At 38.0% G+C, this 13568-nt stretch overlaps 2 protein-coding genes and 1 pseudogene across 3 annotated transcripts; 2 read left to right on the top strand and 1 right to left on the bottom strand.

Moving 5' to 3' along the window:
- LOC104768228 lies at positions 694-2193 on the top strand (annotated as a pseudogene).
- Positions 2173-6823, bottom strand: LOC104767248 (phytochrome B). 2 transcript variants are annotated; one of them, XM_010491297.2, is made up of 5 exons: positions 6697-6823; positions 4433-6570; positions 3534-4341; positions 3156-3446; positions 2173-2750 (listed from the first exon to the last, which is right to left on the bottom strand). In XM_010491297.2, exons 2-5 carry the CDS (start codon positions 6567-6569, stop codon positions 2495-2497), a joined length of 3492 nt encoding a protein of 1163 aa, XP_010489599.1. In that variant the 5' UTR covers position 6570; positions 6697-6823; the 3' UTR covers positions 2173-2494. The 2 variants fall into 2 exon arrangements, with proteins under 2 accessions (XP_010489599.1, XP_010489600.1); XM_010491298.2 differs by lacking the exon at positions 2173-2750 and adding an exon at positions 2757-2927 and having other exon boundaries at positions 4433-6823.
- Positions 9707-11419, top strand: LOC104768226 (protein FAR1-RELATED SEQUENCE 8-like). Its single transcript, XM_010492150.1, has one exon. It carries the CDS (start codon positions 9707-9709, stop codon positions 11417-11419), a length of 1713 nt encoding a protein of 570 aa, XP_010490452.1.

Genomic DNA, 13568 nt, shown 5'->3' with positions numbered 1-13568 from the left:
TTAATTAATTTTTTCAGTCTTTATGTTTACTTTAGTTTTCTTAAAGAAAAAGGTGAGTTTTAGTGTGGGTATAATGTGAGAAGCGATAACAGCCTGGAGAGCATACACCAAAACTATAGTGCGATAATGTGTTGCATCCCTATAATCTTAGCCAGCCCAACTTAAACGTTTCCTCTTTTAATATATCGATGGATTTGAAAAAGAAAATTCAACTTTTTGGACGGTACCATTTCATCATAAAAAGTATTTATTATTGGCAGAGGTGCAAATGGGGGCTAACAAAATAACCATTTTAATAAAATAATTAAAACGAAAATGAAAAAATATGTGTTTAGTTATTATAGGTTTTAGTTGAATAATTTAAAGCCCATTCTTATTGGGTCTTACGTTAGTGCCGAGCCCATGATGATTAGGCTTCCAAATCCACCACCGCCCTAAACTTTGATTGGTTAGGTCGACCTTTCCAGAGATCTTGATTGAGTCTGTCTGTGCGATTTGTGTATTCTCTGGAAATATCTTTCTCCGTCCGATCATTATCATGGATAGCTCAAAACCTTTTGATTCCATTCCGGATGATCTCCTCATCAAGATACTGTCGAAATTGCCTGCAAAATCATTAGCTAGGTGTCGCTGCGTGTCGAAGCGATGGAAGTCCTCGGCTCTAATGAGATCTGGATTCCACCGTGATGACTTCACCGACTTGTTTCTTACGGTCGAGGACTCTTAATTGGGGTACAACAACTACAAGACGGTGAGTGGAGCTTTTACTCAACTCCTCTGCCTCAGAATTCATATGAGAAGTCGTCTTCTCCCGTAGTAGCCGCCACCGAGTTTCATACCAAGTTCTCCAAAGGCACAAGCGAATACAATTGTAGCTATGCCTCTGGATTGATCTATTTCGATAAGATGTGTATCCCAAGGGAAGATAAAGATGTAAAGCATGTGATATTGAACCCTCTCACAGGACAGTGTCCGATCTTACCTCAACTTAGAGGTGGTGTTTCGCATAGCTTTTCGTATAGCTATTTAGGGTTTGATCCGATTGGCAAGGAATTCAAGGTACTGTTCATGACTACTCGTGAATTTATAGCTTCTAGTGGTACAAATCACTATATCTTGACACTGGGAACTGGGGAATTGAAGTGGAGGAAGATCCAATGTCCTTTTACACATGAGCCTCTATGGGATAGGGTTTGCATCAATGGGGTTTTATATTACTTAGCTCTAGGTTTAATGGATGGTCTCATGTGATAGTTTGCTTCGATGTTAGATCTGAGAAATTCAAGCTCGTTGACCCAAATTGCAGTTCAGCTTACGGTTATGAACGCCGTTTCGATGGGATGATAAACTATAAGGGGAAACTATGTGGGATCTATTTGGATTATGGTTATGATGGTGGATTCCCCATTCAGTTGAGTATGAAGGTTCTAGAGAAGCGGGAATGGTCCAGCTATGTCTACTCTTTGTCGGCTGATCAGAGTGAAGTTGTTAAGGTAAAAAAGAATCTATCCGTTGTTGGGATGACTTCTTCTGGTGAAATTGTTTTGTCGACGAATTCTGCGTCTAGTCCTTTTTATGTTTTCTACTTCAATCCGGAAAGAAACACTCTCCAAGTTGTTGAAATGCAAGGTATTGGAGATAACTGTGATTGGAGATACGCCTATGTAGAGGATATTAGTGTTACTGATGATGCAATGCAACTGAAGTCAACCCCTTTACAACTAGGCCGTAACATTGTTCCCGAGAGGCCAGAACCACAACGACGTAGGCATACAACGACGTTGTCTGCTAAACCACAACAACGCCGAGATACGTCTCTTGACCTCTCCAAGTCTTCTCAATCAATTACTGTTCCCAAGAGGCAAGAACAACAACGGCGTAGGGATACGTCTCCTGACCTCTCCAAGTCTCCCCAATCTGTGAAGAACAAGGAGCAGAACGGGTGCGGATCATCATCAGCTAACCTGCTCTATCGCTCTGTTAGCTTATTAGCTATTTTATGTTTTGGTACACTTAGCTATGTTATTCTTGTCCAAAGAAAATAAAAATAGTGTAACTCTGTCATTCCACTGGCTTAGCTAAAGAAGCCTAAAATTGTCATTGTTCCCCCTGTGTCTCCTCTTTGGCTCTAAATTTGTCTGATCCAAAAACTTTTAAACAATGAGACTAATATGGCATCATCATTTCTCATTATCATTTCAGTTTGGTCAAATTCATCAATCAAAATATGTTCCCTTCTTTTCTCACTATCTATTCTCACTCGGAGTTATCAATTTACACAGCACAAACAAAACAAGTCTTGAAATTCTCTATAGCTACTGTTACCTTTTTTTCCCCCGGGGAGCTGAGCTGAACGCAAACAAATCTCCTCTTCTCTACTACTCTCACCGGAACAAAAAAACTTTCTACCCTCCTCCGACGTCGTTAGATACAACACAAACACACACATACACATACAAATGATACAAACTCTCATACCAACTGAAATGTGACTCTAATATGGCATCATCAACATCATGTCACCGCTGCCACTCGCGGTTGACAATGGGCGTTTCCTAGGATCAGGGAGTTCGAGAATGATGAGGAAATATGACCGTTCTGATTCTCGGATGTATTGAACCTCACCGTTCATTAACTTTAATATCTTTCGACATACGCTTAGACCTAAACCTTCAGGGCTTGTCCACCTGCTGCTGTGGAACATGTCTCGGACCAGCTCTGGAGGCAGACCTTCACCTGGACACGCCATTCTGAAAACAACAAATAAAGACATAACAGAGAAAACCAAAACAATGAAACCCAAGTTTTACACTTCTGAGCTGGTTTTCATCAAGTTGAAAACATTACATTCTGTGTCTGCTAATTTCTAGGCTTATGGTTCTGTCTAGAAGTTCCCGAGTCAGACTTAACCAAACCAAAGCTGCCACCTAAATAACCAATCCAAAAATCAAAACGATCTATATCCGAGGAAAACAATAACCAAAACAGAATTAAGTTTTAATAAAAATGAATTGATTAAAATCTCAGTTTCTTTAAAACGCCTAACCAAATTCATATTCTTCTTCATGTACCTAAAAATATGGAACCGAAAAAACCGGATTGCACAATTATGGTTATGGATATGAGAAGACAACAGCGGGAACAATGAAATGTACCTGTATTCTGTGCGGATAGTGGCGAATCCATTAGCCATTTGCTTTGAAACTTGGCTTAAATGGATCTCCACCCACTCTTGAGATGGTGCATACCGGATTATACTCAGCAGAAACTCAGACAGGAGTTGTTGAATCCTTATCTGGTCTCCATAAACAGCTACTGATTTGATCTCTTCTGGAATGTCACGGATCAGCTGAAGACCTCTGTCCCTTAATAAGAACATCGCTTGGCTTACAATCGCGTTTATGACACTTCCGAGGAAAAATTCCGCTCCCTTTAGCTCAAACGAACTGATAAAATGGAATAACAAAATTTGGGATTTGGTCACGTTTACTGAAGTAAACAAAAGTATTCTAGATAATTCTAATTAAACTCACCCGTCTTCAATGCTTTCAAGATCCATGTCACCGACGATCCTTGAGATCTGTTTCTCACAAGAAACACTTGTTTCAAGGAACTGCTTTTGATCCTCGTTCAAGTCCGTGGCCTCCAACAATGAGTTCGCGAAACGCATACCGCTCAAAGGATTCTTTATCACCTGACAAATATAAGCTAACTCTTTCGCCTTTGTGAAACACTCTGTGTCCTGCCTCCGTTGGACTGCTAAAGCTTGTTGCAGCTCAGGACTTGGGATCTGCAAGAAACAGAAAGCCCCAATAACCTTTCCGTCGAGGCTAACCCGTTTGTTTGCAGTCAATAGAGCCTGAACAAACTTCCCATTGCGGTCAAAAAACGGGAAAGGGAACTTATCCGTGTCTTGGCCACCAATCGAATTATGCAATACAATCATGAACTTGGTTAAAGCATCAGGACCCTTTAGCCTGCAACAGCTCCCAAACACTTCCCCAACGAGCATTTTCCCAATCACTTCACTGCGGGACCAACCCGTAAGCTTTTCCATCGCAGTGTTCCATTCCAGGCAGCAAGTGTTCTCGTCAGCAGCAAATATTGGCGGGATTAGCGGGTTTGGGCTATGGACAATAGCCTTGTAATCTCCTTGTATGTTGATGAACTTATCCATTACGATTTTCTGACCAGTAACGTCTTGTGCAACAAAACAGACGCCTACAATGTTGTTTAAGTAGTCCTTGCTGGAACACGCATTCACAACCACAAAAACCGCTTTGCCTTGAAGTTCAGGGCTGAAAGTTTTCAGCTTAACCTCCACATTCTTCTCCTCGTCCCCTGCATTGATTGCCAAATGCAACGAAATAATCAAATACTCGTGAATTGTATATACACCGCAGATACAACATAGTTGGAGAACTGAATATACCTCTCAAAGCACGAGAAAGAAGCTTACTGACAGTTTCTTCATTCTCTTTGTATATTAGATCAGAAACCAGAGACTTCCCCATAGCTTCTTCAACTGAGAGACCTGTCAGTTCTGCAATCTTAGCGTTCCATCCATTGATGCAGCCTCCGGCATCCACAGCGAATATAGGAACAGTTGCGGTCTCGATGAGCCTAACCATCTCTCTTGCAACTGCACCTAACTCATCAATCCCTTGCTCTCCTGCCATATCTTTATATGGCTGAACCGCACCATCCACAGTTTTAGAGTTCATAGCCGCCTCAGATTCTTTAAAAGAGTCTCTCAGAATAAGCTGGAGAGAGTGAATCGCATCCATTTCCGCAGTTTCCCATGGCTGACTCCGGCTCTTAACAACTTCAAGAAAAGCTTTAAAGGATGAACGAGGATGCATACGTTGCCCATCATCTTTATCCTCGGGATGATGCTTAGCGCCTCCCCATTTGATTTCTTTCGCAGTGTGAGATCGAAACCAGAAAAGAAAGTCTCTTTTTGTGATATATGCAACTGCCATGCCGCACACAGCATCCCCTAAGGCAGCTGCACCAGGATACCCGGCATCGCCTAAACTATCAGTACTTAATCCAGTTGAATCCGCGTGATTCGCAAGCAACCACTCCACAACATCTCTTATCTGAACTTCACTAGGAGCAACACCCAACGGGTAATACTTGCCGTGGTAAAGAAATGCTGCACCATCACATTTCACCAAGTCCATGATACTAGGACTCTGTGTAACAATTCCAGCAGGCGAGTCACGCAGAAGCATATCGCACAACAGAGTCTGCGTTCTCAAAACACGTTTCTCTGACATCTGCAGAGCTAGCTGCAATTCCATGTTCAACTGTAAACCGAAAGCCTGCATCAGAAACTCACAAGCATACCTTAGCGGAAAGGGTATGCAGCGAGAAGAAGTGTGATGGCAAACAACTAAACCCCAAAGCCTCATTGAGCTTCTCCCACTAGCTGCATTGCTCCCATCTTCATCATTCCCATTAATTATAACCGCCATAGCTAAAGACGCAACAGACCCCATGTTAGCCATATACTGAGAGTGACAACCATGAGGAGCCCTAAGAGTAGAGCCAACCAAGCACATAGATTGAGTCAGCCTATCGTCCTGCACCACAAGAACCGGCGTGGCATGACAATCCACAATCATTCGGACACGGTTCTGCTTAAACAAGAAACGTGACGCTTGAGGAATATCAGTAGCTGGATAATGCAGTCCAATATAAGGCTCCAAATCGTCTCGCTTACTCTCAGCAACAACTTCACCATGCTCATCTTCATGAAACTTATAAACCATAACACGATCATAACCAGTCAAGTCCCTCACGCTCTCAACAACAGTGTCACACAAAAGCTTAATATCTCCACCGGGAAGAGACTGCAACTGCGAAATAGCACGAACCGCGAGTTTCTGAGACTGAACGGCACCAGCAATAGAAAGCGCCGGATCTTCAGTTCTAGCTGGCTCTAAATCAATCACAACACCAACATCAATCCTATGGAGAATGGCGTAAAACGGTTTACCAGTATACTTGGAATGGATCCAAACCGGATTCAACAAGGTGATCTCCCGAGCCACGAAAGCACGCCCGAGTAGGATCGAGCTGGAGGAAGTGAACAAAGACCTCACGTCAGTCCCCATGGCTAGAATCTCAGGCTTCTCAAGACTAGGAACAGACTGAGGCATGAGCCCCAGCATTTCCCTAGCGTTTTGGCTGTAACCGATGATACCGAAGCTCGATTCGTCGACGGCGATCATGCATCCGAAAGGCTGAATGTAACCTCCTCGCTGGATTCGGGAGAGATAAGCGGTGATCTGCTGCTCAGGCACGGAGGAACCGTACGTCGTCGTTTTGAGTGATTGAGAGTAGTCGAAGGATTTGCCTGATCCGCCGGATTGCTCGAAGACGGCGTGGAGCCTCGCGTCGACGGTGTACTGTTGAATCGCTTTGCTCATTGAGGATTCTTGTGGTCTGAGGGATTTCGTCCCAGAAGATTGAGCTTGTTCTCCTCTCCGTTTGTTGTTATTATTATTAGCAGTGTGATGACTTGACGACGCTGCTCCGCCGCCAGTACCTCCGGAAACCATACTGAGAGAGAGAGAGAGAGAGAGAGAGAGAGAGAGAGAGAGAGAGAGAGGAGAATTAAGAAAAAATATCGGAATTAAGGGATTTAAAAGTGAATCATTTGAGAGAGAATCTAAATCTATAATATACTCTTTGTGTGTTTGCTGAGAATTGAAACCGAGAGATGAATTTTGTCGAGAAATTGGGTGAGATTAAATTGGGATGGGAGAGAGAGAGAGATATATGATGATAAGTGACGAAAACTAATCCTGAAAAGTTAGTGTTACTGATACCAAAGTCAAGTACTAGTAGAGATATTTTAATGGTCCGTCCAAGTCATGTGAGATGATAATATAGATTGCGGTATAAATAAAAATTAACGGATAGGAAGAAGAATGGTACGTAGGTAGATATGATTTTCAAATAATTAAAAAAATATTACAATAGATATCGATTATAATTAATATTTAACTGTATAGGAAAAATGGTAGGTCAATGATGTAAAATTATATTAAATTGTCATATAAATATCGATCTGAAAATCGAAAGTTTGAATAAATATATATAAAGTGATATGAAAGTTTTAGTGTAAAAATATATATATAATGATTAGTATATTAATCGTCATGTGGTAGTTTAACTTTTTATAAGTTTGAATATTTTATAAACTTTAAAATCTATCAGTAATAATAATATTCAAATGTTTAAAATTTATTACATTTATATACTAAATGGTTCTACTAAATTATTAAATTAACTTTTTTTTTTTTTTGGATATTTGTTAAGTTGTGCTTCATATTCACTCATTTAAATTTGTATTTAGTTTGATATTATTTTAGTTCATTGTTGCAAATTTACAGTAGATGTGAGACTTTTAATACACTTTTTTTTCGAAAATTAAGTAATATATGTTTGTTTAAAATAATCTGAATCAAAATATATGCACAAAATAGATTTTTTTTTTGGTATTATGTGATAATTCAAAGTAAGTAAAAAAATTCACACAAAAAATAATTAGGGAATCATAGTTTTAGTTTGTAAAAAAACTTCTAAGTACTTAGATTTTTAATTGTGTAACATTATAGAAATATTTTTAGGTGTATTTGATTATATAAATAGTAGATAATTAATTGTAAAAATTGTTTAGATACATGTATTTTTCTATTATATATTTACCTTTAACGAGGTTTTAATTTTTGATTAATATTTTACTAAAACAAAAACTTTTTCTTAATATTTTTTTTTAAAAAAGAAAAATTCTTTCGAAAATATTAGTATAGATATATGAATAATTAAAGAGAATTTGTTAGAAATGCACTTTTTGAGATACCTTTTTCAAAAATAATTTTTTGAATATTTGCATTTTTGCCATTTTTTACACAAATACAATATGTTAAATTAATTTTTAGAATTTTTTTTTAGGTTTGGATTCTCTATTTTACATTTAGGGTATAGTTTCTTGAGAGTAATGTTTAGTATTTGGAGTTTAGACCTTTATTTTTGTATTTCATACATTTTTTTGATTGGTAATTTTATCAAAATACTATATTTCATATTACAAAAATAGAAAATTACAGATTTTACCAATTAAATTACAAGAATCAAAATCTGAAAAAAAAAATTTGAGTGATACAAATGTATGGGTTTACCAACCAAAAAATAATGTGTGTCTGAGAAAATCATAATATTTGTCTATTATATATTATTGTTTTTTTATTTTTTTTTTGCAGCGAATTTTTCAAAATGATCACTAAAAGTTTGCTATTTATCAATTTAAAGTTTTAAACCAGAGCAATTTTTGGTTTTGTCGTTTAACGTGAGGGAGAAAGATCTGGACCAAACTCTATAATACCCTTGCAATCAAAAGTTTATTCATCAATACCCTTTTGTGGTCTAAGTACCCTTTGACAAAGGTTGACCAACATATGGACCAACATATACCCCTAAATCAAAAAGAAAAACATGTGGACCCCATCAATTTTTCTCCAGCAATCGGGTTCCTTCTCTCTCCCCTCTCTCTCCCGATCTCGTCCCCGCTCCCCCATTGTTGCTCCTCTCCCCTTTCCAATCGATACAAATCGAGTCCATAGAAATCGATTTGATTCCAAACGAAAGCAAAAGATTGAGATTAAAGCAAACAGCAAAGCAAAGCAGAAGATTCAGGTGATATTCTTACATTTATTTACCAATGCAATTAGGGTTCTTGAGGTTCATCCTAAAGCAATTAGGATATATACCTTGAATGCTCATTCAATTTATTCTCATTTGTATTAGTGTCGAAATGGGTCGCATACTAAGTGGATTGTAACACTTCATTCGAACTGAATCGTAAAAATATTCCGAAATAAATAGTGATTTTGTGGAGTCGATGTAGTACAACTGGTAGACTAGGTATAACTGATACGGGTACAACTGGTAATAGTTTGGTACAACTTAAACGGGTACAACTGATACAATTTTGGTACAACTTGGTAATACTATTTACACGACAGAGGTTCCAATGTGAGTTTTTTATTTTATTTCAGGCACAATGAATAATAATCGTCGGATAATCATCGTTTTTGATTACGGGGGATATTATGCAACAAGGGAAAATGAACTAAGATGGATTTCAAGAGAAAAAGTTCATCAATCTCTTAGAATGGAGACATCTATTGAAGAGGTCAGTTATTCTGCATTGGTGCAGAAAATATGCAGAAAGGCGAAGGTTGATGAAACTATGACTGAGCTGAAATTGAGTTACGTTCCCGAATCAGTGCATCCTAAGAGACCGATACACATACATGATGATGATGATCTGATGTGTTATTTGGAAATGAATCCAGATCAATTCCAAGTTTTGCATGTGGAAGTCGTGAATGATGTTGAAATAAATCAGGGGGATGAGCAAAGTCGAGGGACTGTAGGTTGTTCACTTAATGAGGAGTTGATTTCAAGTAGTAGAGCAACATATGAGAACACAATGTATGAAGGTGAGCCGTCTGAACGTTTTGAGATGATGGAGAATAGTGATGGGAACATAGTTCTTTATCAAGAACAGTCTGAAGAACGAGTAATAGCAGATAACTGTGATATGATTGAAGATTCTGAGGTCACACCAGTTGTAAATCGTGAATGGGAAGATGGTTTGGATTTGACTTTACGTTAAGAATTTGAAAGCATGCAAGCAGTTAAAGATTTAGTTGAAAAAGCTGCACACAAGAACTGTTTTGAGTTTGTTATTGTGAAGTCGGATACTATGTTGTTTGTGGTTAAATGCTGTGAATTTAAAAGGGGTTGCAAGTGGTCTTTACGAGCTGCGAGGAATGGGAATTCAGACAGTTTCTCGGTCAGAACTTACAACAAGACGCATACGTGCTTGAGGTCAGATACAAGTACAATGAGGAGAAAAAGGAGAGGCACACCACATTTAGTTGCATCAGTTTTGCGTGAAGATTACCCATGTTTGATAGACACTCCAACTCCCAAAAATCTCATCCCTTTGGTTCAATCAAGAGTTGGTGTTAAAGTGTCTTACTCGACCGCAAATAGAGGAAAAAAACTAGCTGCATATGATCTTCGCGGTACTCCAGAGGATAGTTTTAAGTTGGTGCATTGTTATATGCACATGCTGCAGACAATGAACCCAGGTACAATTTCATTTGTTGAATTGGATGAAGCACAGAGGTTTAAGTACTTGTTCTTCGCCTTGGGAGCGTGCATTGAAGGCTTCAAAGCTATGAGAAAGGTGATCATTGTTGATGCAACAAGTATTAAAAATGTCTATGGTGGAGTACTAATCGTGGCTACAGCTCAAGATCCGGATCATCACCATTATCCGATTGCATTTGGTGTAGTTGATGGTGAGAAAGATACAAGTTGGACCTGGTTTTTCAGCAAATTGAAATCAGTTGTACCAGATTGTCCTGAACTGGTCTTCTGTTCTGATAGAAATCAAAGCCTAATCAAGTCAATAAATACGGTGTACCCGTTATCTCATCATGGGTATTGTATTTATCATTTGTCCCAGAATGTTAAATTGAGCTGCAAAAACGTGAACAGGGATTTAGTTGCGACGAAGTTCATGGAATGTGCTAAGGCTTACACAGAGCCTGAGTTTGAGAAACTCTATGCTGATTTTATCAGAAGGTATCCAGCTGCAAGTACTTATCTTGATAATCATGTAGGACAGAACAAATGGGCTCGATGTTATTTTCCAGGAGCTAGATACAACATAGACACCACTAATACGGTTGAATCTATCAATGGTGTCTTTCGATTTGCAAGGGCATACCCGTTATTACCAATGATTGATGCGATTGTTAGTAAAGTGGCTGAATGGTTTAACAAATACAGGAAGATATCCTTAGAGACTCCAAAAGAGCAGAAACTAGTCCCTTTTGTTGAGACACTGATGCACACAAGGTGTTCTGAAGCAAAGCTCTTACCAGTGACTGAACTAAACAGCTATTTTCTGGAATACAGCGTGACTGGAGTTGATGGTAGTAGTTATGTGGTTGATCTGAGAAGGAAAACGTGCTACTGTAAACAATTTGATATTGACAGATATCCGTGTGTGCATGCAATTGCTGCTGCGATGGAAGCAGCAAGGAACGCTGGTAATGAGATCCAACTGCATGACTTGTGCAGTAAGTACTATTGGATGGAGCAGTGGGCATTGGGGTATTCGAGGACGATATATCCAGTTCCTATCATGTCTATGTGGATGGTCCCTGACGATGTACGTGCTAAGATTGTTCTTCCTAAGTTTTATGTCACAAAAAGAGGAAGAAAACCAACAAAAAGGATTCCATCAGCCGGAGAACATGGACGCAGGAAGAAGAAGAAAAATTCGAGTAGGAGCTGGTTTGATAGTGAGGGTTCTCGGACTTAGTTTCTTATTTGGAGAACTTAGTAAAACTTGTTTTTTCCTCGGTACAACTATTGTCATTTGTGTGTGTTTGTTTTTTTGGGTTATCTTGATAGACATGTTTGCTTATCTTTATGGGAAAACTTATTTCAGTTAAATTGTGATTATCTTCCTTAGGTTAGTTGAAAAAAATAATTATATATATTATTTATAATTTTTCAAATAAAAATAAATATGATATTTGTTAACAACAAAAATATTATATAACTAATTGAAAGAAAGAATTGTCATAACAATTTTCATCATATTCAAGGTTTACCATGAAACACCATATACTTTAAGGGTTCATTTGTCGTTGTAAACCACATATAATTACAAAAGTTTAGGAAATTATCTTTTCAAACATATGATCGCATGAACATGTGTAAATGTATCTCAATTAACCGTAAACCATGTGTGCAACTAAAATTATTGGGTTTTGACATGGTATAACTAAAAACAATAAAAAATTCGGAATTGTACAACTTGTCAAGATCGGTACAATCTGAAAACTTGGAACAACTAGTGCATTTTGGCGGCTACACATGTGTAAATTGGCGGCTACACGTGTGTAAATTGGCGGCTACACGTGTTTTTTATGTGTCCCAAACAAAATTTCAATTTTTGAAAAATTAAAATTGAAGCCAAGTATGCTAGGGCGGGTTTAGGCTCGATTTTGCGATTTCTGGGTCAAAAAAAAAAACCATTTCTCTCCCTCTCTTGCGATTTCTGGGTTCCTACAAAAAAAATCATTTCTCTTCCTCTCTTTCCTAGTTAGGGTTTGCGATTTCTGGGTCATCTCAAATCTTGAAATGAGCTACGATTCTGGAGCATCGAGGACCTCATGTGGCAATTCCTCTAATCGAGTAAGGTTTCCAGGCATCCAAAAAAAATGTCATTGTGGTTCGGCAGTAGTTGAGATAATCTCTCACTCGATCTCAAACCCTTGTCGTCGCTACTACCGTTGTGCGTATGCAGCACAAAGAAAGGTAAATATATTCTAATATTCGTTGATTATCTCTTACATTTATTTACCAATTTCTGTCTTATATGTAGCTTGTCAACGACACACATGTATTTAAATGGGTGGATGAGGCATTGGTGGATGAAGTACAACAATTAGATTTTCAAGTGGGTGTCCTCGAAGAAGAAGTTAGACAGCTGAAGATGGATAGGAGCAGAGATATGAAGAAAATTAAGCAGATCTGTTTTCTCGTTTTTTTTTTATGTCTTCTTGTGGTATGTCTCGGAAGATGGTACAACTAAGTAGAACTTGTTCTTGGAAGATGGTACAACTACGTAGTACTTTCTAATAGTACAACTAAGTAAAACTTGTTCTTTGTAATGGTATAACTAAGGATCGTTTGTCTGGTTCCATTTGACGATTGCCGGTAATTTNAAAAAAATATGATATTTGTTAACAACAAAAATATTATATAAATTTTCAAATAAAAATAAATATGATATTTGTTAACAACAAAAATATTATATAACTAATTGATCGCATGATATTTGTTACCATGAAACACCATATACTTTAAGGGTTCATTTGTCGTTGTAAACCACATATAATTACAAAAGTTTAGGAAATTATCTTTTCAAACATATGATCGCATGAACATGTGTAAATGTATCTCAATTAACCGTAAACCATGTGTGCAACTAAAATTATTGGGTTTTGACATGGTATAACTAAAAACAATAAAAAATTCGGAATTGTACAACTTGTCAAGATCAGTACAATCTGAAAACTTGGAACAACTAGTGCATTTTGGCAGCTACACATGTGTGAATTGGCGGCTACACGTGTGTAAATTGGCGGCTACACGTGTTTTTTATGTGTCCCAAACAAAATTTCAATTTTTGAAAAATTAAAATTGAAGCCAAGTATGCTAGGGCGGGTTTAGGCTCGATTTTGCGATTTCTGGGTCAAAAAAAAAAACCATTTCTCTCCCTCTCTTGCGATTTCTGGGTTCCTACAAAAAAAATCATTTCTCTTCCTCTCTTTCCTAGTTAGGGTTTGCGATTTCTGGGTCATCTCAAATTTTGAAATGAGCTACGATTCTGGAGCATCGAGGACCTCATGTGGCAATTCCTCTAATCGAGTAAGGTTTCCAGGCATCCAAAAAAAATG

The sequence above is a fragment of the Camelina sativa genome, chromosome 19 (assembly GCF_000633955.1).
Source record: "Camelina sativa cultivar DH55 chromosome 19, Cs, whole genome shotgun sequence".
In the NCBI taxonomy this organism is placed as follows: domain Eukaryota; kingdom Viridiplantae; phylum Streptophyta; class Magnoliopsida; order Brassicales; family Brassicaceae; genus Camelina; species Camelina sativa.
Note: the sequence above shows the minus strand (reverse complement) of the source record. Positions and strands in the feature narration are given on the sequence as shown.

Excerpts from the sequence above, each read along its gene's own strand:
- LOC104767248 (XM_010491297.2), bottom strand. The coding sequence starts at position 6,569 with ATGGTTTCCGGAGGTACTGGCGGCGGAGCAGCGTCGTCAAGTCATCAC. Across the intron at positions 4,342-4,432 it reads TCTTTCTCGTGCTTTGAGAG|GGGACGAGGAGAAGAATGTG; the intron begins GTATATTCAGTT and ends CAATCAATGCAG. Across the intron at positions 3,447-3,533 it reads CTTGAAAGCATTGAAGACGG|TTCGTTTGAGCTAAAGGGAG; the intron begins GTGAGTTTAATT and ends CCATTTTATCAG.
- LOC104768226 (XM_010492150.1), top strand. The coding sequence starts at position 9,707 with ATGCAAGCAGTTAAAGATTTAGTTGAAAAAGCTGCACACAAGAACTGT.